At 36.7% G+C, this 27,050-nt stretch overlaps 2 protein-coding genes across 2 annotated transcripts; one reads left to right on the top strand and one right to left on the bottom strand.

The window, feature by feature from the left end:
• The first annotated feature begins 289 nt into the window (after nucleotides 1-289).
• On the top strand, nucleotides 290-25,220 carry LOC124534080 (PAN2-PAN3 deadenylation complex catalytic subunit PAN2). Its single transcript, XM_047109747.1, has 22 exons — nucleotides 290-482; nucleotides 985-1,145; nucleotides 1,800-1,969; nucleotides 2,293-2,413; nucleotides 2,837-3,036; nucleotides 4,077-4,293; nucleotides 4,882-5,021; nucleotides 5,574-5,726; nucleotides 6,215-6,311; nucleotides 6,640-6,726; nucleotides 7,071-7,187; nucleotides 8,204-8,285; nucleotides 12,350-12,504; nucleotides 13,988-14,225; nucleotides 15,114-15,256; nucleotides 16,554-16,720; nucleotides 17,234-17,318; nucleotides 17,493-17,584; nucleotides 17,961-18,081; nucleotides 18,765-18,958; nucleotides 23,231-23,377; nucleotides 24,178-25,220. The coding sequence occupies exons 1-21, from the start codon at nucleotides 431-433 to the stop codon at nucleotides 23,343-23,345; spliced, it is 2,907 nt and encodes a 968-aa protein (XP_046965703.1). The 5' UTR covers nucleotides 290-430; the 3' UTR covers nucleotides 23,346-23,377; nucleotides 24,178-25,220.
• On the bottom strand, nucleotides 19,114-22,006 carry LOC124534081 (52 kDa repressor of the inhibitor of the protein kinase-like). The gene is made up of 2 exons (XM_047109748.1): nucleotides 21,918-22,006; nucleotides 19,114-21,605 (listed from the first exon to the last, which is right to left on the bottom strand). The coding sequence occupies exons 1-2, from the start codon at nucleotides 21,943-21,945 to the stop codon at nucleotides 19,216-19,218; spliced, it is 2,418 nt and encodes an 805-aa protein (XP_046965704.1). The 5' UTR covers nucleotides 21,946-22,006; the 3' UTR covers nucleotides 19,114-19,215.
• Nucleotides 25,221-27,050: the final 1,830 nt, after the last annotated feature.

Genomic DNA, 27,050 nt, shown 5'->3' with positions numbered 1-27,050 from the left:
GAAGAAACCTTATCTCAACTGTAAGAAATTTATAAATTGGTATTGTCGTTATTTTGCTGTTGGTTTCTACACACAATTAATAAAGTATTTTTTTATTACATTACTATGTATCAAATAATGGTAATTTACATATGTATTGGTAATAATTATTATATAAAAATTTAATAAAAGATTATATTACTTAATATTTATCAAAAGTAAGAAGCACAAGTTTGGAATTTATGACATTTCTTATTTTTTATTATCTATATAGCATTAATATATCTATTATCTGTAGTTTGTCCTCGATTTGATGTGTCAAGAAAACAAGTGCTAGTTTGTCAAGTTTGGTCTTTTCCGATTGTATAGTTAATTTTGTTGTTAATTATTTAATTTACAATATAAATGGCTCCTACTCGAATGGTTTAAATATTAAAAAAAAAATAAAACCATGGAATTCCATTATACCGATCTTGGTTTGCAATCGGAACATATAATGGAAGGTAAGTGCTTTGTACTAATTATTGGAAAATTAATACATACTATAATTCTATTTATTTAATAAAGTGGTTCTTATGAAGTAAAACTACATTATCAATTGCCGTTAAATATATATTAACAAATGTACAAAGTGAATCTTCTGTCACAATATATGGAACTGCTTCTACCAGCAAAACGTGTATGAGTCGTGTCAAAATATACAAATAATATGCGACTTCGCAAATTACACATTCAATAATAAGAAGTGAAATGCTACATTAAATTTCAAGTTTAGTTTAAGTTATAAAAAAAATGTTAATGACATGAAATATACTTTTATTCAAATTTATATTGCATATAATTTTTAAATTTAAATTTCGTACTTCCTACCATGAAGAAATATGTATTTTCCACAATTTAAATCATTACTCATTTATAACTTATTAATACCCTAGCTAATAATTATTTAAGGATAATTGCATCCAGTGTTCTTTACAAATTAAATTCTGATATTTATGTTTATAGATCAGTTCCAAACAAAATATTCACAACCATATATTCTGCGAAACCAAGAGGCAGAATATGAGGTTCGAAGTACAGTACTTGTTGATGGTGGTGACCAATATGGTGTGTCAGCCTCTGTCTTTGATAAGTTTGAGGAATTGGTATGGATGGGTAACCAAGGGGTAAGTTGTGACAATATTAAATGTAATATCAATATAACTTTCATTGAATAAACAATCTTTAAACATTTTATAGCCAATACAATCAGTGTTGTCACTAAAATTTGTAAATTAAAAAATATCAACCAAATGTAATGTGTAACATAAAATAAATATGTTTATTAAATAATTTGAGACAATTCCCCATTAGAAAAATGTGTTACTTTTATATTGTCACAGTTTAATTGACTCATTTTATAGTTCTTAGATATCTAAAAATATAACATAATAAAGAAGTGAAAATAAGGATGATGTCAACAATTATTAAAATAACATGAAATGCAACAAAAGTTTCTTTTCATATGTACTAAAATTAATTATACCTTAGTGACTAAAAAATCTCACAAAAAATTATACATAGTTATTGATTCAATTTTTATTGTGATTAAACATAATAAAAGTGGAAATGGCCTAATTTGTGTTTATAATTCTACTCAAGGTGAAGGAAAACATTGTAAGGAATTTTGCATGAGGTGAATGAGATTTTGTCAAATATCTGCCAATAATCCACCTACTTTAGATGGCCACTCAAAAGGGAGAGGAGGCCTTTATAAAGCAGTGAGGCAATAACGGGCTGCTGCTTTACACAAATAAACGAAGATTATTTTACTTTTTAAGGGGCATGTTACTTCTTATTATGGACCAAACTTGCAAAAATATACATCATTCCAAATCCATCAAACAGAAGAAGTAAGAGATATACTAACATTAGAAAAAGGTATATATTGTCTCACTAAAACAAGTTTAAGACACCAAATACGAAGAGGCATACCTCAGCACACACATAAGTAAGAAAAAATATAATCATTACCTTTTTTTTTAAGAAATTAAATAATTAATTTAAACTATTTTTGTATTAGTATGCATTTATAATATTATAATGAAGGTTCTCCAGAAAATTAACAAATTTTCATTTTAGGGTGGTGTACATGGTATGTTCATTAACTATAATAATTGGACAATGTATAGTATACATGACTCAAAATGGCATATCACTATAGTAACTTTTCTGAAATTTAAAAATACATATATACTAATACATAGCAAACTATATTTCAAATATAAAATTAGCTATATACTATGTATATTTAATGAAATTTATTCTCCACAGATCCTCAAATATGATGGACATGCAATGTCTTTTTCAAGTAAACTCGCACAAGTTTTTAATAGGTGGACACCAAGACAAACTCCTAGAATTAGATATCAACAAGATGACTGAGACTGTGATAGTAAGAATATTTTATTAAACAGTTTTCATTTATTTCATTAATGTCAAGTGAATTTATGTATTAAACTGCTTTTGATATATCTATTTAAAACTCTTTCAAAATAATACTATATACTGATTGAACTCTTTGCATCTTGACTGACAGAATGGCAAAGACAGAATGTTTGGTATATGTAACATTTATTTAAACAAATGTAATAATAACAACCTAGCTAACCAGTACTTCAAATATACTTACACAGTTTTACAAAAAGTTATGCTGTGTTTTTCTGGCTTTTTGCACAATGGTTGTTTTGAATATTCGTACAATCTATTTTTATCTATTATCTAACTGCATCATAGTATCTTCTGTATAGTTAATTATTTAGACTGACTAATATAAACTAAGTTGGTTTATTGTTTTCTTAAAAGTACTTTTTTATAGAAAGTACCAGAGGATGGCTGTGCTGTACTGAGGAGCGGAGGCGGTTCATTGGTCGCATGCGGCAGCGCAAGTGGCATGGTGTCATTACGAGACATACGAAATCCCGGTAAAGCGGAGCATACGTTCAGAGCACACTCGGCCTGTCTCTCCGACTTGGACATGCAGGGAAATCATTTAATTACATGTGGATTTACTCAATCGCAAGTGTTAATCCTATTTTTATTTTATTTTTTTAATACTAAGGCAGAACCCTCTTTATGTTGTGCCGTGATGGTAAGTACCATAACTCATAAACGTACCATGAGAGATATCAAATACATTGTCAGTGCACTATCTAAGATGGGAACTAAAAGGCTGTTTTTGCTGTTCCTTTAATTAGTGTACAGTGTACATTGACGGTTGTTTAATATTTCTGAGAGTGATTTTGTCTATGGGCAGTGGTCCATTACCATTAGGTGACCCATTTGCTAGTCTGTTGAACTATATGAAAGGTTTTTAAGGGTTACAAATAGGGATGTATAAAATCTAAATATAAGAATGTAAGAAGTTGAACTGAAACTAATTTTGGAAATGTCAAAAATCATTGTTTAAAAACATTTTTTAAAAGTAAATGGAAGTTAAGTTAAGGTGTTGTTTTCCGAAGTAAACATATCAATATGTTTACCATAAAAATAAAGGAACTCATTTTTTTTACTCCCGTTTCTATTTTATGATATTATTATATCAATTTGTATAAAGCGTGTTTAAATGTAGTTATTAATTTTTTCTTTAATTGATCACCTAGTAAGTATGTAAGTAGTTTGCCTTGCTAGAAATATACAGAATATTTATATTGTAGTTTAAAAAACACCGAAAATAAGCTACAAGGTTTTTCTTGTATTTTATTATTTAATATCCTGATGCTTAGGAACCAAAGAGAATCATGCAAAAATAGAAACTAAGCAGAAATTACTTTCCTCATTGATTTGTCTTTTTTTTTGTTTTTGATGAATAGATGAAATAATTTGTCTTGAAACATATACATAATTTATTTGTTTATTTTCTTTAGTCATGAATGCTTTAAAAAACTCAAAAAAGCACACTTTCCATATTATATCCACACTTTAATCGATATACAAAAAGTTCGTCACAGTTATGCAGTAATGTTTTGCTTAAAATGGTATATATTATATGTAATGAATTCTAGAATATGATTAATTATATATAATAGGTATTAATTATTAAATATTGCTAATTTTAGAGCTACCGTAGCAGTACCGGAACCTTATGTATTAGTTTGGGATGTCAGAAGAGTTAAGGGCAAAGCAGCTTGGTCAATACCGACTGTGTCTCCACCGTTGTTGTTGCACTTTGTACCGGCTGTGTCCGGACGGGCTGTGGCATTGGCAGGGGACGGACATGTTACTCTATTCCATGTTAATGAAGCCCATGAATCAGAGTACCAATCTGTATTTCAGGTTAGTTATTATATGTACATTGTATTAAAAAAAATAATTGCAAAGTTTTTTTTTTAAATTGAATACGGTTATTTTGATGACCTCTGAGTTTGAGTACTGTGTACACCGGTTTTCATGGGTAAGCCACTCCGAGGTCCCGGGTTCGATTCCTGGCTGAGTCCATGTACAATAAGTTCATTGCTTTCTTATGTTTACTTGATTTTTCATAACACAAGTGCTTTAGCTAAATACATGTGGATCTGAGTAATGTGATGTTGTCCATTATTTATTTATTTATATTGACATTCTGATTTTATATGTATGAACCATAATAAAACGTTCATAACAAAATAATATAATGAAATACAAGTCCATAATGGATTTATTATCTCTTAAAGAAAGTCTCTCCAGAAACCTAAATATACGAATGCTCAACAAATTAATTTTTTTAAATCGTAAATACAAAACAATTAAAAAATGTGCAATTTACATATTTTTTTATATACAAATAATATATAATATTACATTAAATTTGTCTACAGACTTTAGCTGTATTTAATCTATATAAAATTAGATCAGGCATTAGTTTATAACTGATATAATTTTCAGGTGGACACTCAAACATCACAATGTAGTGTAATGGACGTGTCTTCTACTAGTCAAGCTCTCGTATTTGGCGATCAGTCTGGACATCTTCACCTATTCTCTGCCCAACATAACCATGAGCCACACTTTAACAACTTTTCTAGGTAATATAGTCTAAATTCCATATATGTTTATATATTTTATTTATAGCACTTAGGTAGATTTGTAAATGAAGTTGTCTCCTACGATGCTTATACTTTTGGCGACAGAATTTATAGTGACGAAACGATATATTTGGCGACCTCCGTGGTCGAGTGGTGTGTACACCGGTTTTCAAGGTCCACTCCGAGGTCCCGGGTTCGATTCCCGGTCGAGTCGATGTAGATTACCATTAGTTTTCTATGTTGTCTTGGGTCTGGGTGTTTGTGGTACTGTCGTTACTCTTGATTTTCCATAACACAATTGCTTAGCTACTTACATTGGGATCAGAATAATGTATGTGATGTTGTCTCATTTATAATACCTAGGTAGATTTTTAATTGAAGTTATCTCCCATGATGCTTCATAAAATATGGAACATCAATTAATAGTATTGATGTTACAGAATTTATAGTGAAGAAATGATACATTAATTTTTGAGATATTTTTGTGTTTGCAGTATTTCTTTCAACTTTTATGGTGCTTAAATGTTCTCAATATTAAATTTATACTTCTAGGGCAACTGAATTTGCAGACCCGGCACCGGAACTTCCAGTGGTCGGTTTTAACGACACCACATTCCAATTCTCAACCGTACCACTATCTCCCCTTGCATCCGGCTCGAGGTGGTTCAACGAGTTGCCTCCAGACTTCTTTAAGAAAATTTACAGGTGAGATTTATAAGTGGTTTATATTAGACGGATTACTCATGTTAATATGGGGCACTTATGACTATTCATTTTTTGCCATTAATTTGAGGTTTCTCTTATGTGTGTGTGTGTAATCTATTTATAACACACACCTCTTTTGATGACCGCCGTGGTCGAGTGGTGTGTACACTGGTTTTCATGGGTACGCCACTCCGAGGTTCTGGGTTCGATTCCCGGCCGAGTCGATGTAGATTACCAATAGTTTTCCATGTTGTCTTGGGTCTGGGTGTTTGTGGTACCGTCGTTTCTTCTGATTTTCCATAACACAGGAGCTTAGCTACTTACATTGGGATCAGAGTAATGTATGTGATGTTGTCTCATATTTATTTATTTACCTCTATAGTTTTCCTAACACCAACCTCATTGACAATACCCTACACAGAATGTTGTGATATGTCAAATAATTAATAGTGTATTATTTTATTACATATATTAAATTTAATTTCCAGAAAGCCAAAACCAATCGATCCCGAAGTATTAAAAACAATGAAGATGCAAGGTCCCATCGGATATGCGCCGAATCCAAAGACTCATAGACGGAATGAGGTATAACTTTATATTTAAGTAACGCAAAAATGCACCAAAGCAGAAATTTATTGTCTTATTGTAAACCATGATAATTTCCTTGTGTTTAATATTCTAGTGTGTTGTCTCATATTTTATCAAATAATCTAGATTATTAATAAATAAAAAAATAATACTGAAATTATTACTAAGCACTTGTTGTTCTTGTTGTTGGGCATAGATTTGATTGTATGTTATAAATACATTTTGCTTAAGTGCTTTCTTAAGATAAGTATGTTTAATATAAATATAAATTAAAGCAAAAAAAATATGTACCATACAATATTTAATATATAAATTCATATTACAGATGCCGTATGTTGAAGACAACTTAGATAATGTAAAAAAGAACGACGCTAGTATTAGTATACAACCGATCCCTAGACATTATTTAAAAGTAAGTACAATTTTATTTATATATACAAAAAACATGTGCAATAAAATGTTGTGAAAAAATTAGATATGTTTTAAGGCTAGGTTATATAGAGTTTAAAGTAATTTTTGTGAAATTAAAGTCCCAAGTGCCGATCTGAAAATATTCTGGTTTAAGGGTTTTGAAAAATATAAGGAAGGACAATATCCTTCCTTGGGGTCCAAGCTTGCTTTTTTTTACCAAATTGAATCTATTCGCTTCTGTGGCTTGGACGTCAAACGGTGAAACTTTCGCAATTATAATTATAGCATATATATTAATAAGATTGATATCGTAGGTTAGAATTAATATTTAATTTGTAATTTCAGATAGAAATTCGATTCAACAAACTGTTGCCAAGTGACGAAGATATTATAGTAAATAAAACTGGCTTTCCAGGCTTAGAATCGACTATGCCTAATTCATACTGCAACGCAATGTTACAGGTACTATTACAAGTATATTTTTTAGATTTATAACAAATTAAAAATGCAGAAAAAGGCTTTAATCTTACCTTCCAGTTCAGATATGATTCTAAGAAGTGTATGGATAAGCCAGTGGAAGCAGGTGCGACGTAGAATATCAATAGGCAAATACAATTATATATGTTGTCAATGAAATTTTTATTACAGTTTACCGTTTAAGGACTTTGTTCCACAAGGATCAATTTTGGATCCCTTTCTATTTCTAGTATATATAAATGATCCTTTTATAATAAATGATTCCTTTCTATTGATTTGTGCATAACAGATCCATTTAAAGCTCCAGGTAAAACATTTTGGAGGGTTGGAAAAATAAGTGTTGTCCAAAAGCGTTATTTTTATTTTATTTTATTACACTGGGTAGGCAAAGTGGCATCATCTGATGGTAAGTCGTCACGATCACACATAATATTGGCGCCGTCAGAAATATTAACTAATCCTCAAAACACCAATGTGCCACTAACTTTGGGAACCTTTGATTTGATGTCACTTGTATCTGTAGTTACATGGACACATCATTTAAACATAGCATAGTCGTAGAATATATGATTATTGGATAGTACCTACCTACCTACTAGATTAGCTTACACATAGGCCTACCACCAAGTATGATTAGAATCGTAGCTAAAGAATAAACACCAGTTGAGTGTATAAATACAGTGATCGAATTTCGACCACTAGTTGAGCGTTATGAAACGTGAACGAACGAATGTTGCGTTCACATCTTCGCATTTAAACTATTTCGTAGTATCTCGACATGTGTGGTTTAGTTTTACAGTTGATTCTACGTTGCCTACGTACTAGATTTTCTTATTCGTGCAATTGTCTGTCAAAGATAAATAATAAAAATAAAATATATTTATATATTTTTTGTCGTGTTTAAATGAAGTGTTTTTTTTTTAAATTGCAAAGTCCTTTATGTGATGCTTAAACAGTTTGTGACTTTCAGATAATAAATATGAGATAAATTTAATATGCAGGTACTATATTACATTCCACCACTGAAAGCTACACTACTGGCGCACACGTGCGCGAAGGAATTTTGTCTCAGTTGTGAATTGGGTGAGTAATTATTTGCTAATAATATATCAGCTGTATTGTCAATAGTGATAATTGTACCAATTGCACTCACTATGTGTCTATGCGGGATGTAAGGGGGCGCAAACTATATCTTAGTACCCCAAGCCAACCTCACCTACCCGTGGTGCATTCTGCCGACTAGGAAACGAGGCTCTGGCGACCGAATGATAGCGGTATAACCATCAAAATAAACGTAGCTAAATACCACAGGCCGATGACGGGTAGCAGCGTCACCGTCGCGAGAGCTACCTTCTGCGATCGCCAACACGCCTGCCAAGCGTGGCGATTACGGGCATTCCCTTCTATGCATAAAACACGCAAGTCACGGCCCCCAGTTACCAGCAGCCATGTGACGACGTGGTGGCGTGTGGTGACGACGATGGTAACGGCGAGACGGGGGGGGGGGGTGCTAAGAATCACCGGGCTACGGGAGGCCACCACAACCGACTGACCCTTGCGACGTACAACGGACGCACGCTACGGTTTGACTCGCATCTAGCGCAACTTGAGGAACTTGGAAAATTAGGTGGCACATATTAGGTTTATGTGAAGTCCGTAGAGAGGGAGAGGATACCGTAACCCTCAATCGGGCAACTTAATGTACTTCCGAGAGGGAGACCAACAATCCAAAGGTGGCGTTGGGTTTCTGGTTAATAAGTCCGTAGCTGACAATGTTGTGGAAATCTCCAGTGTGTCGAACAGTGTAGCTCATCGAGAGGTATAGCCTCAAGGTGGTGCAAGCGTACGCACCGACCTCGACACTTTCGGACCATGAAGTGGAGGAAATGTTCGATGATATATCGAGGGCCCTCCACTTAACACAAAAACTTACTACAACGTTGTCATGGGGGACTTTAACGCCAAAGTTGGAGTACATAATTGCAGCGAATCGGTAGTAGGACCCCATGGATTTGGAAGCAGGAATCATAGGGGGCAAATGCTTGTCAACTTCCTCGAATGGGAGGCCCTTCTTGATGAACTCATTCTTCAAGAAGCAGCCCCAAATGAAGTGGACGTGACAAAACCCCGACACTATGACCAAAAATGAGATAGACTTCATCATGACAGACAAGAGGCACATATTCAGAGACGTCTCTGTGATCAACAGGTTCAATACCGGCAGTGATCACCGACTTGTCCGAGGCTCTCTGAATATCGATTTTAGGGCCGAGCGCGTCCGTCTGATGAAGTCCATGTTTCGACCAAAGCTGCTCCAACCCATTGCGGGATCTGAAACGTTCCAGTTAAACCTGGAGAACCGATTCGTTGCCGTGAAAATCACAACAGACGTAAACCAGACCCTAGAAAATGTAGTTCGAATTCTCAGGGAAGAAGCTACAAGATTTTGTGGCATCAGCGTAAGGTCAGGAAGTCCAAACTTTCAGAAGAGACTCTAGGGCTAATGAAGAATCGACGTGAAAACCCACCTGTCACTTCGTCAGAGATGCGGCAACTAAACCAAGAGAACAGCAAGCGCGTACGTCACGACCTCCGGTGCTCCAATACTCTTACGATTAAAAGGGCAATCGAGCAAAATCGGGGGTCTAAGGTGTTCGTACAATCTCTTGGAAGGAGCCACCTGACGAAGGTGACCACAGCAAGTGGAGAAGTCGTTTCTTCCAAGCCGGCAGTTCATTCATTCGACCTACAGTACGGTTTCCGTCGGGGTCGATCGGCCGGTGATCTTCTAGTTTATCTTACTCATGGGTTGAAGCAGTTGAGAGCAAGGGTGAGGCATTAGCAGCCAGCTTGGACATAGCGAAGGCCTTCGATCGTGTGGCACAAAGCGCTTCTTTCGAAGCTTCGTTTGGGCTTCCCGGGAAATTATACAATTGGATTACCAGCTTTTTGGCAGATCGGAGCATCAAGGTCGTTGTCGACGGTGCATGCTCTGACTTAAAATTCGTCTGGTGTTCCACAATGCTGCGTTCTATCACCCGTTTTCTTCTGCATATCAATGATTTGCAAATCGGGAACGTTCATTGCTATGCAGACGACAGTACCGTTGACACCTTATACACCGGCCCCGCTAATATTTTCGGGAAAACGTCGAAGAAAACCGGAACAAACTTGTGTCTGAAATCGAGTCTTCGTTAAGCGAAGTCTCGAACTGGGGCCGGCTAAATTTAGTCCATTTCAACCCCAAAAAGACGCAAGTTTGCGCGTTAACCGCTAAAAAAACACCATTTGTCGTATCTTCACGATTTGAAAACATCCCTATAGCCGCTACAGGTAGTATCGGAATACTTGGCGTTGATATTTCGAGCCTCGTTCAGTTCCGCGGTCAATTGGAAGGCAAAGCCAAATTGGCTTCAAAAAATCTCGGTGTGCTCAACAAGGCTAGACAGTATTTCACGTCGGCCCATCGCCTAAAACTTGACAAGGCGTAAATTCGGCCTCACATGGAGTACTGCTCTCACCTCTGGGCGGGTACTCCCCAGTACCAGCTCCTTCCATTTGATCGTATCCGACGTAGGGCAGCTCGAGTTATTGACGATCAAACCTTTTCCGATCTCCTTGATCCTTTGGCTTTGCATAGAGATGTCGGATCACTCTGCATCTTCTACCGAATTTTTCACGGGGAATGTTTCGAGGAATTGTTCAGATTAATCTCGGCTGCAGAATTTCACCTTCGGACATCTCTTCAAAATTCTAATTCACTTTCCATTAGGTGAGCCTCTTGCTAGTTTGATACCTATTCAAAAAAAAAAAAATACTCTTCGCATGTATCTCGACCTATTCCGAAAATGAGGATTCTAGAGCAACATTAACACGCCGTTTCTCAGAAGAAATTGAGATTGCTCTTAAACAGCTTAAAAATGGAAAAACCCTTGGAGAGGACGATATTACTATAGAGTGATTTAAAAGCAGGAGGTAATCCGGTACTCAAGGAACTCCAAAAGCTTTTTAACTCTGTCCTCCTCTTCGAAGGGAGAACTCCGGAGGCGTAGAGTAGGAGTGTGGTCGTCCTGTTCTCCAAAAAAGGAGACTAAACCCTGCTGAAGAACTATCGTCCCATATCCCTACTGAGTCAGTCTATAAGCTGTTTTCAAGAGTGATCACGAACTGTCTTGCGCCAAGATTCGACGAATTCAAACCCCCAGAAAAGGCCGGGCTTCGGACCGGATACGCCACCATAGACCACATCCACACAGTATGGCAGATTATACAGAAGTCCCAAGAGTATAATCGTGACGTGGACCCTCACGGCAAGGCTGGTCCACCAGTTTAAAGTCGCTCAGCGTGCTATGGTAAGGGCTAGGCTCGGCGATTCTCTGCGAGATCGCATCAGAAATGAGGCGATCCGCCAGCGAACCAAAGTCATCGACATAGCCCACCGGATTAGTAAGCTGAAGTGGCAATGGGCTGGCCATACTTGTCGCAGAACCCATAACCGTTGGGGGAAACGTGTTCTAGAGTGGAGTGACGACTTACGCAAAACGGCTGGCAGGAGCTGGATGCGAGTAGCCCAAGAACGATCTCAGTGGCGTGCAATTGGAGAGGCCTATGTCCAGCAGTGGACGGAAATGGGCTGATGGATAGGATTGGATTGGATGTGTCTATTTTCGTATCGAGCTTTGCCTTAGGTTGTGCGTTTCATATTAGTTAGGTATTGTAAAAATTGATTAAATAGATAAAGGTATTTTAACGATTTCATTACTTATCGATATCTATCTCGTTGTTTTAGTTTTTTAAAATAAATTTAACACATATTATCAAATACAAAGTAAAGATGCCATAGAGCAGGGTTGCCAAGTTAAAAATATAATATTCAATTTATATGAACATACCATTAATAATTATAACAAGTAATTATGCTTAATATCAACTACGTATTATCAGAAAATTTGTCTCATGGATCAATATTCGTGATAATTTTGGCCATCAATCTTCAAATACGTGTAAATGATTCATAGATATTTTTATATAATCTAAGCACTTACATGTAAAAAACAACAATTTCGTCGTAAAAGTTTGTATGAAAAAATCAAACACGAAAATGCTACCCATCTCCCTGATCATGAGCACGAGTGTTCCCACGCCAGGCTTCCTGTTCCGCACGCTGGACACGTCGGGCGGCGCGCCGTGCCAGGCGAGCAACTTCCTGCGCGCCTTCCGCACCGTGCCCGAGGCCGCCGCGCTCGGCCTCATCCTGCCCGAGCGCGCCGAGCCGCGCGCCGACCTCGTCACGCTCATACAGGTACGCGAGTGCCGCCCGCCAGCCGCGCGCCGACCTCGTCACGCTCATACAGGTACGCGGAGTGCCGCCCGCCAGCCGCGCGCCGACCTCGTCACGCTCATACAGGTACGCGGAGTGCCGCCCGCCAGCCGCGCGCCGACCTCGTCACGCTCATACAGGTACGCGAGTGCCGCCCGCCAGCCGCGCGCCGACCTCGTCACGCTCATACAGGTACGCGGAGTGCCGCCCGCCAGCCGCGCGCCGACCTCGTCACGCTCATACAGGTACGCGAGTGCCGCCCGCCAGCCGCGCGCCGACCTCGTCACGCTCATACAGGTACGCGGAGTGCCGCCCGCCAGCCGCGCGCCGACCTCGTCACGCTCATACAGGTACGCGGAGTGCCGCCCGCTAGCCGCGCGCCGACCTGGTCACGCTCATACAGGTACGAGGAGTGCCGCCCGCCAGCCGCGCGCCGACCTCGTCACGCTCATACGGGTACTTACTGCTGAGCGCCGATCTCGTCGAAATTTATTGATGGGGTCCTAATTCTAAGGTATCTTCTCTGGTATCAGTTCACCTGGACCAGGTTTCATGTCGAAGTCGACATTACTTCTCAATATTTTAAAGGATCTTCGAAAAACGTACTCTGCTTTTTTCCACTTCAGCAAACTAGCTTTGCGAGTTAGATCCGTTATTTTCGGTCTTCTACGTTAAGAATTCGTTTAAGTACCACAACTCGGATCCCTAAATCAACATGATTCCCCATATTCTTCAATTACTTTCGATTTACACTGAAGTAATTTGGATGACAAGTCATGTCTTAATTTTCCAAATGCTGCCCAGACGAGTTGGATTCTACGAGTGACCAGTTCCTCTAAGTTGGACATATTCATCTTTACTACTTGTACTAGGTAAATATATCCCTCGACATTGGTGAGAGAAATGTCTCCACCAATACCAAATGGTACTGATATGGCACAGACATTGGACATAACTTTCATGTTGTATATGTTCACATTCAGACCCTGCTGATGTACCGCTCTGTTCAGGTCTGCTCAGCATGACATTAAATTTTGTGGATACCACTAGAATCAGGATCGGAGATTCTGACTCCTCTTCACATTTTGAAGGGTTTTGTCGCACCTTTTTGTATATTTTCATTTTTCCATACTTCGATGTACCCAGAGACAATCTGGCCCCACTGCAGAGACTCCAGTATCGCTCAAGTCTCGATGGAATTGAAGGCTTTCTCATAATCTTCTCATATGTAACACAAAAAAAGATATCATTATTGATATTATTTGTCCTCTTGTGTAAATAGCTTCTGTATGTTTGTGGTAAATGGTGCGTAATCTTTTCAAAGACTAGCTTTTTGGGACGCTAAAGGTCGTTAACCAGTGTGCAATGCGATTTGTAAGTACTCTCAAAAATGTGACTCAAAGGGAGTGATATTCAATTATTTTTACTTTTCTATTATATATAAATAATACACGAAACATTTCAGAGTTGGAATCGCTTCATTCTACACCAGATACATTACGAAATACTGGAAACGCGTAAAAAAGAAAAGGAATTGGCTTTCCTAGCACAAAAAACGAGTCCTCCGAAACCTCGAATTAATAATACCAGGCAAATGAACGGACAGTATGAGTATCAATATAACAACGATCTTGAGTTCTTGGGGCCTTCGGAATACGAAGATGAGTTGGACGAGGAGCAGTGGCGTAATAATCACGACGAGGGTATGTGTATATTCTTCTTCTATGATACTATATTATTGGTAACAAGCCTCAGATGCCGTAAGCAAAGGCCACGATTAACCGCTAGAGGATATGTTTCTTAATGGGGTAGCGATTCTGAAGCTGTACCCAGCTTATATCTAAAGATCCTAGTATTCATAACTTCTGCTAGTCTGTCTGTCAATCTGCCCTAGCAACATCTCGTGTCTAATTGTAGGAAGATAGCGCAACTGCTGCAAGGTAGACTAACGAGTGAGTAAGCTAAAATTTTATCTTTTCTACCGACCCGCTGACGGACAAGTTCTTAGATCGCGGCTTAGAACTTCTAGTCGTCAGACTTGACGATCCCGCTAATTGCCGTCCGCTATTCCGCTAGTCGCAAATTCGAAAGCGTCCTAAGTGGAGGTGCGTACTCAAAGATTTCGTACCCTTTTCGTAGAACGTTTGATTCACTAAACCCTCACGAAGGCTACCTTTCCTCAACTAAATTTCAATACTTGTCTCACATCATTAAAAACATTAGAACCAGCAGCGCTTCACAAAATTTTAAGTGAATAAATCAGCACGCATGGTGCTTTCTTTGCTTATTTCTACGAGAACATGTACTGTTTCAAGAGCATTTATCAGTACCGTTCAACTCACCGTCTCAACCAACCTTATCATGTCGGTGAATCAATCCACCAGTTAAGGTATTCCCAGAGAGAGTTGACGTAAAAGTTTACCAATACAATTTTCCCATACGGAAAGCGGATCATTTAAAGACACTTTGCAGATCTTGAATAAATGCCAAGTTAACAGTTATATTAAGCCAAAGTTTAGTAACATACAGGATTAAAGTCTAAAGGACTTATAAGTTTAGGAACCTTATAAGTTGTTAGTGTATTTTTGCAGGTACGGCCGTAACGAATCACGTTCAGAACGAAAGTAACGATGTACCGAATAAACAGCCATCTGATAACGAGGAATCCGAGATATCGCAACTATTCGCCATTGGTCGGCAACAGGTCAACAAATGCATGAAGTGCAATAAAGAGGTTTGCATACTTTCAAACAATAATAATAAATTTAAGTATCGATTATATCGATTTTTAAATTAAAATCGATTCGATCGTATGCGAAAAGTTTAAGATAAGATGAGGATAATTATAGCGATTGTCAAAAATATTCTACATATAAATATACTAAAACAAATCAGAGTCAAAGCTGCCTATTAAGAATAACACGATTTTAATATTATATTGTTAATTGTATTTCGAAACACTAGAAATTTTCATATTATTTATTGTACACAATTCAAAGTTGCACTTAATCACGTATTACCAAATCTCTCTCAAAAAAACAAAACGAAAACGCGATTTCCTTCCTTAAAATTGATGCAACGGTTTAACATGAATGTACTTTTTCATTATCAGGAGGATCGCGAAAGTAGTATTGGCGTTTGAGCTGTAGCGGAGAGAAACGTCGAGTTCTTAGAACCGTTACGTCCGATAGCAAGCGACCCACGATAACTGCATATGTATGTCCACAACCTGTAACAGTGTAGACGAATATAATATGTCCGAAAACGACGAGCCTTTTCTTTCGATCGTGTTATTTTTGAGTTGGTTGCCGTTCACCCTGAATTTTTGTTTTTTTTTATTCTTTTTCAACTACGTGCGTTTTAATATCTGATAAATTTGATCGTATATTTATATGTGTGTAAACTTGAAAACGGGAAAGCATGATAGGCGTCGTTATCTCAACATATCATTTTATCCAATATTGCACTCGCAATGTAGTAATGAGTCGTCGGAACCGTCTAGTGGGCCATCCAATCATCGATAAATCTAGTTTTGGTTTAAAAAGGGAATAAGTTATAGTAAGACACAAATTAGATGTAGCATCGGAAAATGCAATGGAATGAAAATAAAACCGATTACTGCCGATTTACACAACCAATAGAAATAGCTCCCTATCGCGCCATTCGACGCTATTCGTTTGTGCAAAGATCATATTCGCGTGAGAAATATATATTGATAATTCGGGATAGCGTACTTAATTCGGATGTGATCGGTTTTACGAATTTTGCCGATGCGACATCTAAGTTGTGTCGTACTATACTAGCGCGCAGGGGGGGGACATAGCATCTTGATGGCGCGGATGACACGAGGTTACCACCGCGGGCGTGGCTCCCTGAGTCGTCGTCGGTAGGGGTGGGGGGGGGGTTAGGTTAGGTTAGGTTAGCGGGCGTGGCTCCCTGAGTCGTCGTCGGTAGTGGTGGGGGGGGGGATAGGGGTAAGGCGACTGGGGTAGTGCCGTGTGCGTACGGGAGTGCAAAGTGTGTCTGCGCAGGAGGAGCGCGTGTCGGCGGCGCTGGCGTGCGCGCTGGGCGCGGGCGAGGCGCGCGGCGGGTTCGCGGATTTGGTGCGCGCGTCGCTGTGCGCGCGCCGCACCACGCCCGCCTGGTGCGAGCGATGTGCGCGCTTCACGCCCACCACGCAGCACGGACGCATACTCAGGTGCCTCACTCCGAGCGACGTACATTCGATTTCAGTATATTTTCCTTTTCATTGAAACGAAGTTTTGAACTGAATTCACAGAAATCGTCACATAATGGAAGAGCGTTATGCACCCCTCCCAACAGGACGATGTGTACCTCTCTTTCTCTTTTATGATATACGGCTTTAAAAAAAAAAAACTGAAACTTTTTTTATTGTACAGCTTTATTTCTTCTCATTGAATTATTGTCAAATCTTATTAATTTTATTAGTTGTATGTATTATTGAATATAAACATAAATATAAATAGTTTCCGACCAGGTTTTTCGATGTAGTATAATTTAGTAAACATTGAAAAGATTTATCTGCTAATAATAAACAATTATCATTTGTGTTAGTAATGAACCGTTTATTACATTCAATACACGATTTATTGATAGTTCAAACCAAGAGTTTACTGTAAAAATACATCATACAATATATTTTTTTTTATTTTGCCTTTATATATTTCTAATATCCCAGTATTAATTTCAGGCTGCCCCCAATCTTAGCAATCAATTGCGGAGGTGTGACCGCACACGAAAAGGCTTATTGGGCGAAGGGTATCCAAAAGGATGTGGTAAATATATATTTTTATAATTAAATAAATAACCTGATATATATAAAATTGACTGCTGTATTTTTTCGTAAAAAATTTGATTATTTAGTGTGAAACAAAAGGAGAGGAGAATTTGAATATAATTTTTTTTTATCCAATTACCTTCTTCATAATGTTGTATATTATTTTTTGTAGCCTGAAGCATCAAAAAGAGCTGGTATTAGTAAGCCCTGTCGTTATGGTTTACACTGTGCAAGACCTGGCTGTCGGTTTAAACATCCGGAGAGGTATTGTATACACACACATAAATAACAAAACTAGCTGAGTCTGCGGCTCTACCCGCCCAAAATTTATAAAGCACAAACTTCCAACCCCATTTTATCCCCTTACGGGTGAAGGTTCATAAAAACCTTTGGTCCTTAAAATAAGAAACCTACATACCTTCAATTTTGAAACTGTTGTAGTTTCTGAGATTTCGATTGAGATGATTCTGTGAACGGTACTTGGCTTATTTTTGGTTATACATATATATAGATAATAAAAGAAATTAAATTGGTTCTCTTTGGTTGAATGAATACTTTAATGATTTTTTGTCTGTAGGATTTTCTTATAATTCATGTGGTATTTAATGTAAATATATAATTAATTAATCTTTTTTTGTAGGTCAATATTAGCACCGCAATGTCATTCTCTAAAGAATTCGACACAAGAGAGCAACTGTGTGTTGCCACATCAGTTACACATTCGACTACAATCCGATGGCGAGGTTATTATAAATGACAAGGTTAGTTTTTTTAAGTCTCCATACTGCCTTAATTGTTTTTTTATTTCCAATATTTATTTGTTCTTTATTACACATTAATGCTTAAACGAAATTTGACATTTGGCATTAGTTTACAAAAAGAGTTATTATAAATTTATAATTAATTTATAGTTTAGCCAAAATTCTCCGATTATATTAATTCCGGCCCGGTCGCCGTTGATTCAAACATTTACTATTACTACAAAAAAAAAAAAGAATAATATTCCTACCTCAGAAATACAATAATTGTCTTATATATATCAGTATTAATAATTATCGTAATCATCTAGTATTAACTATATTTGTTATAGAGGAGTTCTAAATTTGAATATTCAAAAGTATATTATATTTTTAGAACCAGAAGTAGGAAGTAGGTTAACTTCTAAAACAATTATCTTTAATTTAAAATAACAATCAATCTACCACAATATAAAAACATTTAGTCTACAACACAAATAACCATCAATAATCACATTACACTGTAATAATTATATTTGCAATTCTCAATGTGTCAACAACGAATCTCCCGCCTTTTTTTTTAAAAAAAGAAAGTTGTGTGACTTGACGCAGATGTTGCTTGTTTATCCCAACAATATATTCAATGGTGAATTTGACCCGAAAATTAATTACGTTCCATTTTTAAAATTTTGGATGGTATTTTCCAGACTGATTCATCGACAGACCGACTCGCGGATCTTAACAAGCATAAGAAGAAACCAGTCACCGTGAGATCAGAGCAGGATTACCATCTGTCTGCGGTGGTCGTCTGCGTGGAGGACAATCCTAAGAACTTAGTCTCGTATGTCCGGATACCGGACAAAAAGGACGAATCGAGATGGTTCTTGTTCAACGACCTGAGGTAAGGTCAACATAAGATGTTTTTTTTATGGTATAGCTTGTGATGGTAAGTGGTCACCATCACCCATAGACAATGACGCTGTAAGAAATATTAACTATTCCTTACATCGTCAATGTGCCACCATGGGCGTACTCAGGTTCTGGGCCAGGGGGGGGCAAATCTTATTTTTATAAGCTAGGTGAGGTGGTTTTTAAAAATAAAAAAACTTAAATTAAAATAGATAAAAGCTTTTTATATAAATTCTTCTTATACAATGGCTATTTTAAAAGTAATTTTCGTGGGTCTTCAGCAAAACGATTTAGGATGCCTTCCGTGAAAGAATCACTCATACTTTTAACAAATTCTCTGTGCACACTGAGCATACAAAGCCCATTCAATCTATCTTCTGTCATAGTCGATCTTAGCCACGTTTTTACACGTCTAAGTGTACTAAACGACCTTTCAATCGTAGCAGTGGAATACGGCATTGCCAGCAAAATTTCTAGGGCTATCTTGACCTTTGGGTAAAAAGAATCTGCTTCTTGTATTAACTCCGCTATTCCAATATTTTCAAAATCCTGCTGCTGCTTATTTATCCAAAACGTGCGCCAAAGTTCGGCTTCAGACGTGATCCCTTCTAATTCATAAAAATCAGATACTTCCTCCATGCATTTTTGTAATTTAGGAACTGTAATTTTAATTATCTGAGTAGGGTGTAACAATGAAAGTGTAAACGCTGGTGAATGCTGTCTGCTAAATCTCGCCTCTAATGAAGATGACAAAGAATCCAAATAAGGCACGTATAATGAGCGACGAAAATACTCGCTAAGTGAAGCAGCTGGTTGATTTGACCTATGTTGTTGGCGGCTTGCTGTTCTTGGTAAACGTAGGTCAATTTTTAAAGCCGTAGCAATTTTTTCAGCTGATTTGATTAAATCTTCGCTCCCTTGTTCCGCGGAACGCCGGTGTTCTGCAACTGCAGTAGTTATTGTTTCTATATGTTCTGCACATCTCAATATGTCTAGCGTTTTAGATTGCAATATGTTTGCGACGGGTTGCAGCATAGAATTATATTTGTCTATAATACATAGAGCAAATATAAATGTAGTTTGGCTGACAGCAGATAGTAACTGAAAAGCTACTTTCCTTGTGGCAGAATTACCTTCCCGAGAAAGTTTTTCTAAACCTTCTGCAATTTGGACAAAATATTTCTTAAACATCGAAATACTTTGGTATTTATGGGACCATCTTGTTTCACACAGCAATGGTATTTTTGGTGCATATCTTTGACGCAGAACCGATTCCCTGAAAAAATTTATCGTATCTTTTACGGTTCCAATGCAGTTGCGGATCTCAGAAACATGATTTAAATCGTTTACCACGAGGTTTAATCTGTGGCAGGCGCAGTGAAAATATAAACCCTTTTTATAAGTTTCTCTCAATATTTTTTGGACTCCACCATCTTTTCCCGCCATAGTAGCACATCCGTCATAGCCTTGTCCCACGCATTTATTAGCGTCAATATTTAACGTATTAATAAATCTATTTATTTCAGCAGCTATCGTTTGGGCATCCATTTTTTCCAACTCTACGAAGCCCATAAATACTTCTTTAACGTTTTTTACCTTTTGATCGTAATATCGAAGACCTATTGCTAGTTGTTCCTTACCAGATATATCTGCTGATTCATCAGCCAAAATACTGAAAGCACTTGCGGCTCTAATGTTATCGACCAGTTTTTCTCTTATTAAAATACCGCATATGTTTAAAATTTCATTTTGTATCTTCGGGGACGTATATTGAGCATTCTTTTGACCCTTCTCTAAATGTTGCCGCAAAATTTCATCACCAGACTTTATTTTTAATTGAAGCAAATCTTGAAAAACGCCGTCATCCTTTTCTTTTCCTCTCAATGGCAAATCATGTGTTCCACAAAAAACTATTGTACTGATTATAGGTAGCAATGCATTTCTATTGTCTTCAATAATTTTTTCGTGGCCTGTTTGCAATGTAACTTGTACATTTGTTTTAATGTTACTAAAAGAATTGGCAGACGCACTCGACTCTCTATGCCATTGAGTATCTACATGGGCTTTACAATAAATATGTATATCTTTATACTTGGTAAATGGTCGAACAATTAGAGATCCCTGTACACCACGTGCGACTTTCGGCGGGAATAAAACACAAAACAAACAAAATGCACCTTTCAATTTCTTTGAGTATACAAGCCATGGTTTGTACATTTCTAACCAAGAGTGGTTAAATTTGCGTTTTAAATGTGTAGCATCACCAGCAAAATCATAAGTTTCTGAAGGTACCCAGCATCGCTTTAACATTTCCATTCGCTTCTCCGCTGTCAGTACGAAAGACCGTCCAACCCATCGACCGATATCGTTTTCATGAAAATTTTCTCCATCATCCAGAGTAGACGTAGATGTAGATGTGATGATGTATGCTCGAGATTCAGATACTACCTCATTAACAATACTGCAAGAATTTACGGTTTCCGGTTCTGAATCTTGCGGGCTAACAAAAGAGTTACACAATTTTTTATTAGCAGAATAAGATTGTGTTATTGGCGCTGAATCCACCTCACCAGACTGCGGCAACTGCTTACTGCAACTGGCATCATCATCCTCTGTGCTTGTAATTTTCCGTTTTTTTGCTGCAAAAATAAAATACGGTATACGGTAATGAAGCTATAAAAAACTTTTTAACAAAAAATTTAACCGACTCCAAAACTAAAAAGTTTAAAATAATTTCTTTGTAGTCTTTGAAGTCTGTTAAAAATACGTTTATTTCTTCGGCATGACTATAAAAAAAAGTAAAAACCGCCTTCAGACAACCAATAGCCGCGAAAGATCAACCAAGACCACAGGAATTATGTCTTTTCTTTTGACATCTTAAACAATTGTGATTGTCTTGTTTTATTTAAAAAAATAACAGACTTATTAAGTAGGTAATAGAAAAAACTTACCAAAAAAGTTCCGAATATCCATTTTCATTCAAAGTTTTATTATAGTAAATCAGAATATAAATAGAAATAATACATATAGGTCCTAATTATATTCAGTAACAAAACCTTATTTATGTCAAAACTCGTGCACTTTGAAAACAATTACTTGTCAAACAAATGCAAGCTGCTCGCTCGTGCCTCGTACTCTCTCCCCGCTTTCGCGGCACTCGATGTCGCTCGGTACGATTCGGTAATCTTCGTGTCGTATAGGCGCGCGGGCGGGCTTCGCAGCGCTGTCGTAGTAACTATTAAGTAATCTGTGGCGCTGCGCAATATAGGGCTGTTAAAATATTGTATTAATAATACAAACAAATGGCAAAAATATGTTTTCTTAATTTTTATCGATAAAAGTACATAATAAGGTACTTAGTAGGGACGTCAACATTATCCAGGGGGGGGCAGCTGCCCCCCCCTGCCCCTACCTGGGTACGCCCATGTGTGCCACCAACCTTGGGAACTAAGATGTTATGTCCCTTGTGCCTGTAGTTACACTGGCTCACTCACCCTTCAAACCGGAACACAACAATACTGAGTTATTTGGCGGTAGAATAACTGATGAGTGGGTGGTACCTACCCAGACGGGCTTGCACAAAGCCCTACCACCAAGTAACATAAGATTAATTTTAAACATTTCGTAACACATGCAATTGGCAACATTTATTAGTTTAAACATATTAATATTATCATTATGATAAAAGAATTAATAGCCCATTTAATCTGTACTTAATATTATAAGTGTGAAAATAATTCTGTCTGTTGCTCTTTCACGATAAAACAAATTAACCGATTTTGATGAAACTTAGTATAAAGTAACCTTAAACTCCAAGGAAAGGACATAAACTACTTTTTAATACATTATACCCGACGATTAAAATAATATGCAGGCGACAATTATTGTTACATATATCAATAGCGTTTATTTTCAAAATTATATGATAATTCTCTATTTTTTTTTTTTTTGTAATTTATCTATAAGTGATATTAATATAAATCATTTGAGCAAATAAATGTAAGCACATCTTGCTTGCTGTGAACTATTAGAGGTTACTACTCCACCAGGATCGATCAGTGTAATTTTCGCCATTTTAAAATTATCAATAGACTATTACATAATGCAAAAAAACCTACGTCGTAAATTAATTATCATCTTAACAATGGAGGTCGAGTGGTGTGTACAAGATCTGAGACTGGCCCATCTCTGTCTTGCACCGAAGAATAATATTTTTGGAACAATATTTGGAAATACACGTGTTGAGATATGTTTACAATTCCAGCATAGTCCAAGTGAGCCCGGACGAGGTGGTCCAGTTCGGTAGCTGGTGGAAGTCTCCTTGCGTTCTGTTCTACAGCGGCGCGAGGGTGAAACCCGCCCACCCCGACGCCTCATAGCCGACGCTTGTGTATGGGCCGAACAATCAGGGGTATGTATTATAACCTCCTTTATTATGGTATAAGTTAGTGGAGCATATGAGCCACTAGATGGTATGTGGTCACCATCACCATCACATTGTCTATACAATAGCGCTGTAAAAATTTTAGCCATTCCTTGGCCAAGCGCCACATGACATGTTATGTCCGTTGTGCATATAGTTATAGTACGACACAACTTAGATGTCGCATCGGCAAAATTCTTAAAACCGATCACATCCGAATTGAGTACGCTATACCAAATTATCAATATTTATTTCTCATACGACGTACTCTACGAATATGATCTTTGCACAAACGCAATAACTTGTAATATCATACAACCTAATATATTAGTCAATTTGACGCGTCGATTTACATGCACTTGCTTTCTCTGACGTGAGAATCTATAGCGAGGAATAGCGTCGAATGGCGCGATAGGGAACTATTTATATCGGTCGTGTAAATCGGCAGTAATCGGTTTTATTTTCATTTCATTGCATTTTCCGATGTTACATCTAATTTGTGTCGTACTATACATAAGCTCACTCGCCCTTCAAACCGGAACACAACACTACTGAGTACTGTTATTTGGCGGTAGAATATTTAATGAGTGGGTGGTACCCACTAAGGCGTCTTGCACAAAGCCCTGGCACCAAATTAATATTAATTTTCTTTTTTCTTGTATCTTATTATATGAAAGTATTATGTTGTCTTTACTATGTATTAATATTCCCTATTGTTGTGTGTTTGCAGATTAAATTTTTCTATTATATTTTAATAAATGCTGTAATAAATATATTTAATTTCACAGATGCAATGGCCCATACGAAATGAACGGTATCAACTACGAATTACCAGCCGAAGAGACCTACTTGATACGATGAGCATATTATATAAAGTCTGACAGAAACTAATAGTACGAAATGTTAAGAATATTCTGGATGTAGGTTAGTAGATTATTAAGTAATTGCTAGCAAAGTGGAGTATAGCCTTTGATTTGATAGTTAAATAGTTTAAAATGAATACGAAGCCGCGATTGGACGATTAAGCGGAAATCATTTTTAGACATGTTCGTGATTGGTTAATGATGTTATGTACAGGATCTGTGTTGGCTGATTTGTTATATACATACAAAAAAATCATTGCATAATAACCAATTCCAATAACGTTATAATAATTAAATTTATGGATGAAATCATAATAATCAGATGCAATTATTAAACAAATCTTATTTTCGTTCGTTAATGTTCATAAGGGCGGCTCTACATTTGTCTAAACATGGTGGTACAGTGGTATTGCGTTGATCGATCAAATATTTAGTGTATTCCATACACAGACTGAATCTCAAATAACTCAGATATACTAAAATATTTGTTTATTCACAATTTAATCAAAGTTAAAGCCTTGTGGTATTGATTTACCGAAGCGTGGACGGTCAACACGATTATCTGCCTTATTTCTTTGATGTCAAATTAAAAAACTTACAGACGGAAATAAATATTTGCGTAACAGTATTTTTATAGATGAAGCAATTATATTAAATAGTGATAGAGTTTTAAACGACCCCATCTCATTAGGTACCATTCAATTATGACATATGCTACCGCTATACAGCGATCGTTTTGTTTGTTACGGTTTGAGGGATTAGTGAGCCAGTGTAACTACGGACACAAACTGGATATAAGATCCAATTAGTGGTCGATTGGTTATTTAAGGAACGGATAATATTTCTTCCGGCGCTTATATCTATATTAAATAAGACGACCTCCGTGGTCGAGTGGTGTATACACTGGTTTTCATGGGTACGCCACTCCGAGGTCCTGGGTTCGATTCCCGGCTGAGTCGATGTCGATTATCATTAGTTTTCTATGTTGTCTTGGGTCTGGGTGTTTGTGGTACCGTCGTTACTTCTGATTGTCCATTACACAAGTGCTTCAGCTACTTACATTGGGATCAGAGTAATGTATATGATGTTGTCTCATATTATACTATGACTGATGATGACTACTTACCATCAAGAGATCCATTTGTCCGTACACATAATTTATAATAATAATATTTTGCAATACTTTGCTCGGACAGTCAATAAAAATAATAAAACACGTTACGCAAAGCTGACTGCGTCGCCTTGAAATAATTTCAGTGACGCAAAAATAAAGCATTCGCTATACATAACGATAGATATCGGCTTGGCGAAGTCAAAAGCACATTGAAACGCACTAGTTCGAATCGCACTTAAACGTTTATTAAGATACTCCATTTTGCTAGAACGAAAGAGAAGTTACTCTGAGGTTGAACGGATAATGTTATGTCGCGCTTCAGAACATTTATTTTGTAAGCAACTTGTCGTCTCGGTATATATTTTTATACGGTCAGAACGCCTTTTATATGAAGCAATAAACATTTTATATAAACAATATGTTTTATACCGATGAACCGAGTAAACGGCATTTGCTAGAAAATAATATTTTTTTATTATACGACATATACTGTTTGCGTGTGACTATATCGCCTCGGAGCGCTGAAGGTTTTTTAAATTATCGTTAAGTGAGAGTTCCATTAATCTAAGGCACAAAGAATGGTAATATTTTTTAAATATAAATTATTTAACGTAGGCGAGCTAGAAATGCATAATTTTTTTTTCTTTGTTAAAAATAATTGTTATATATTATTAGCCACGCGTTTTCGAATGTACTTAAATACTTTTCTATGTCTGTGTCCAATGAAAATTTGTGGTATATTTTTTCTCCATTTTTACTAATGAACATATCTATACGACATTCTTAATAAAACGACTACAATTCGACATTGAATCTTCTGTCTCATTCTAACGAATACGATACTGTTATTGAGAAAAAAGGATGTCTATTGATTGATGATTGAAATCGAAAAAATATTTTGTAGTAATTGGCCTAAGATACCAAATTAGTTTAAATGTCAATTAAAACATTACCGACTTTACATATAAATGTTGCTTTGGGTGCGAATGGATCTTTTGTCTTTTTCTTTCAATCGTTGAATCAGTGTTGGCAGAGAGAGATGACAGTCTTTAACAAAACTCCCCCTGAACGACGTTTATAACTAAAGCCGTACATTTCTGTTAGTACGATATGTTTATGGAATATATTTGTATCCCCATTGTCCTCGGTTGTGATACGTCAAAACTTGCATTTGTTTTTTTCATCGACGGTTATAGCTAACGGTACCCGCTTGTGCGCTATCGGTACATTTTCATGTTTAAATTATTTTCAACATTTCCATGGTGGCTGGTTATTTTTTATAAGAGAAATAAAATCTTAAATCTGATATAATTGTTTTATTTTAAACCTACGTAGCGATATAGTTTTATCCTTAATCCTAGAAATAGTAAGACAGCTTTACACCACCTTTGTCTATCAATCGAGAATATTTGAAAACCGACTGTAAGTGTTTGTCTTAACAAAATAGTTATCTAGCCAACTAAACTTTTTGGACAATCATTAAACAAAAAGCAGGAATCCTAAGTAATACACAGGAAAGCAAAAGGATTGAACTTATTGTTATTATATTAAAAAAATAATAAATTTTTAACCCTGTATACAATAATTTGTGTCTAAGAATAAATTCATTTAAATTGAAAACTATGTGTGTAAGGTCTACGGCGTTTTTTGTGCAAATTTCTAATTCTATTTGAATTTAAATTAA

Source organism: Vanessa cardui, chromosome 12 (genome assembly GCF_905220365.1).
Source record: "Vanessa cardui chromosome 12, ilVanCard2.1, whole genome shotgun sequence".
In the NCBI taxonomy this organism is placed as follows: Eukaryota; Metazoa; Arthropoda; class Insecta; order Lepidoptera; family Nymphalidae; genus Vanessa; species Vanessa cardui.
The sequence above is the reverse complement of the archived record's forward strand: the minus strand, read 5'-3'. Positions and strand labels throughout refer to the sequence as shown.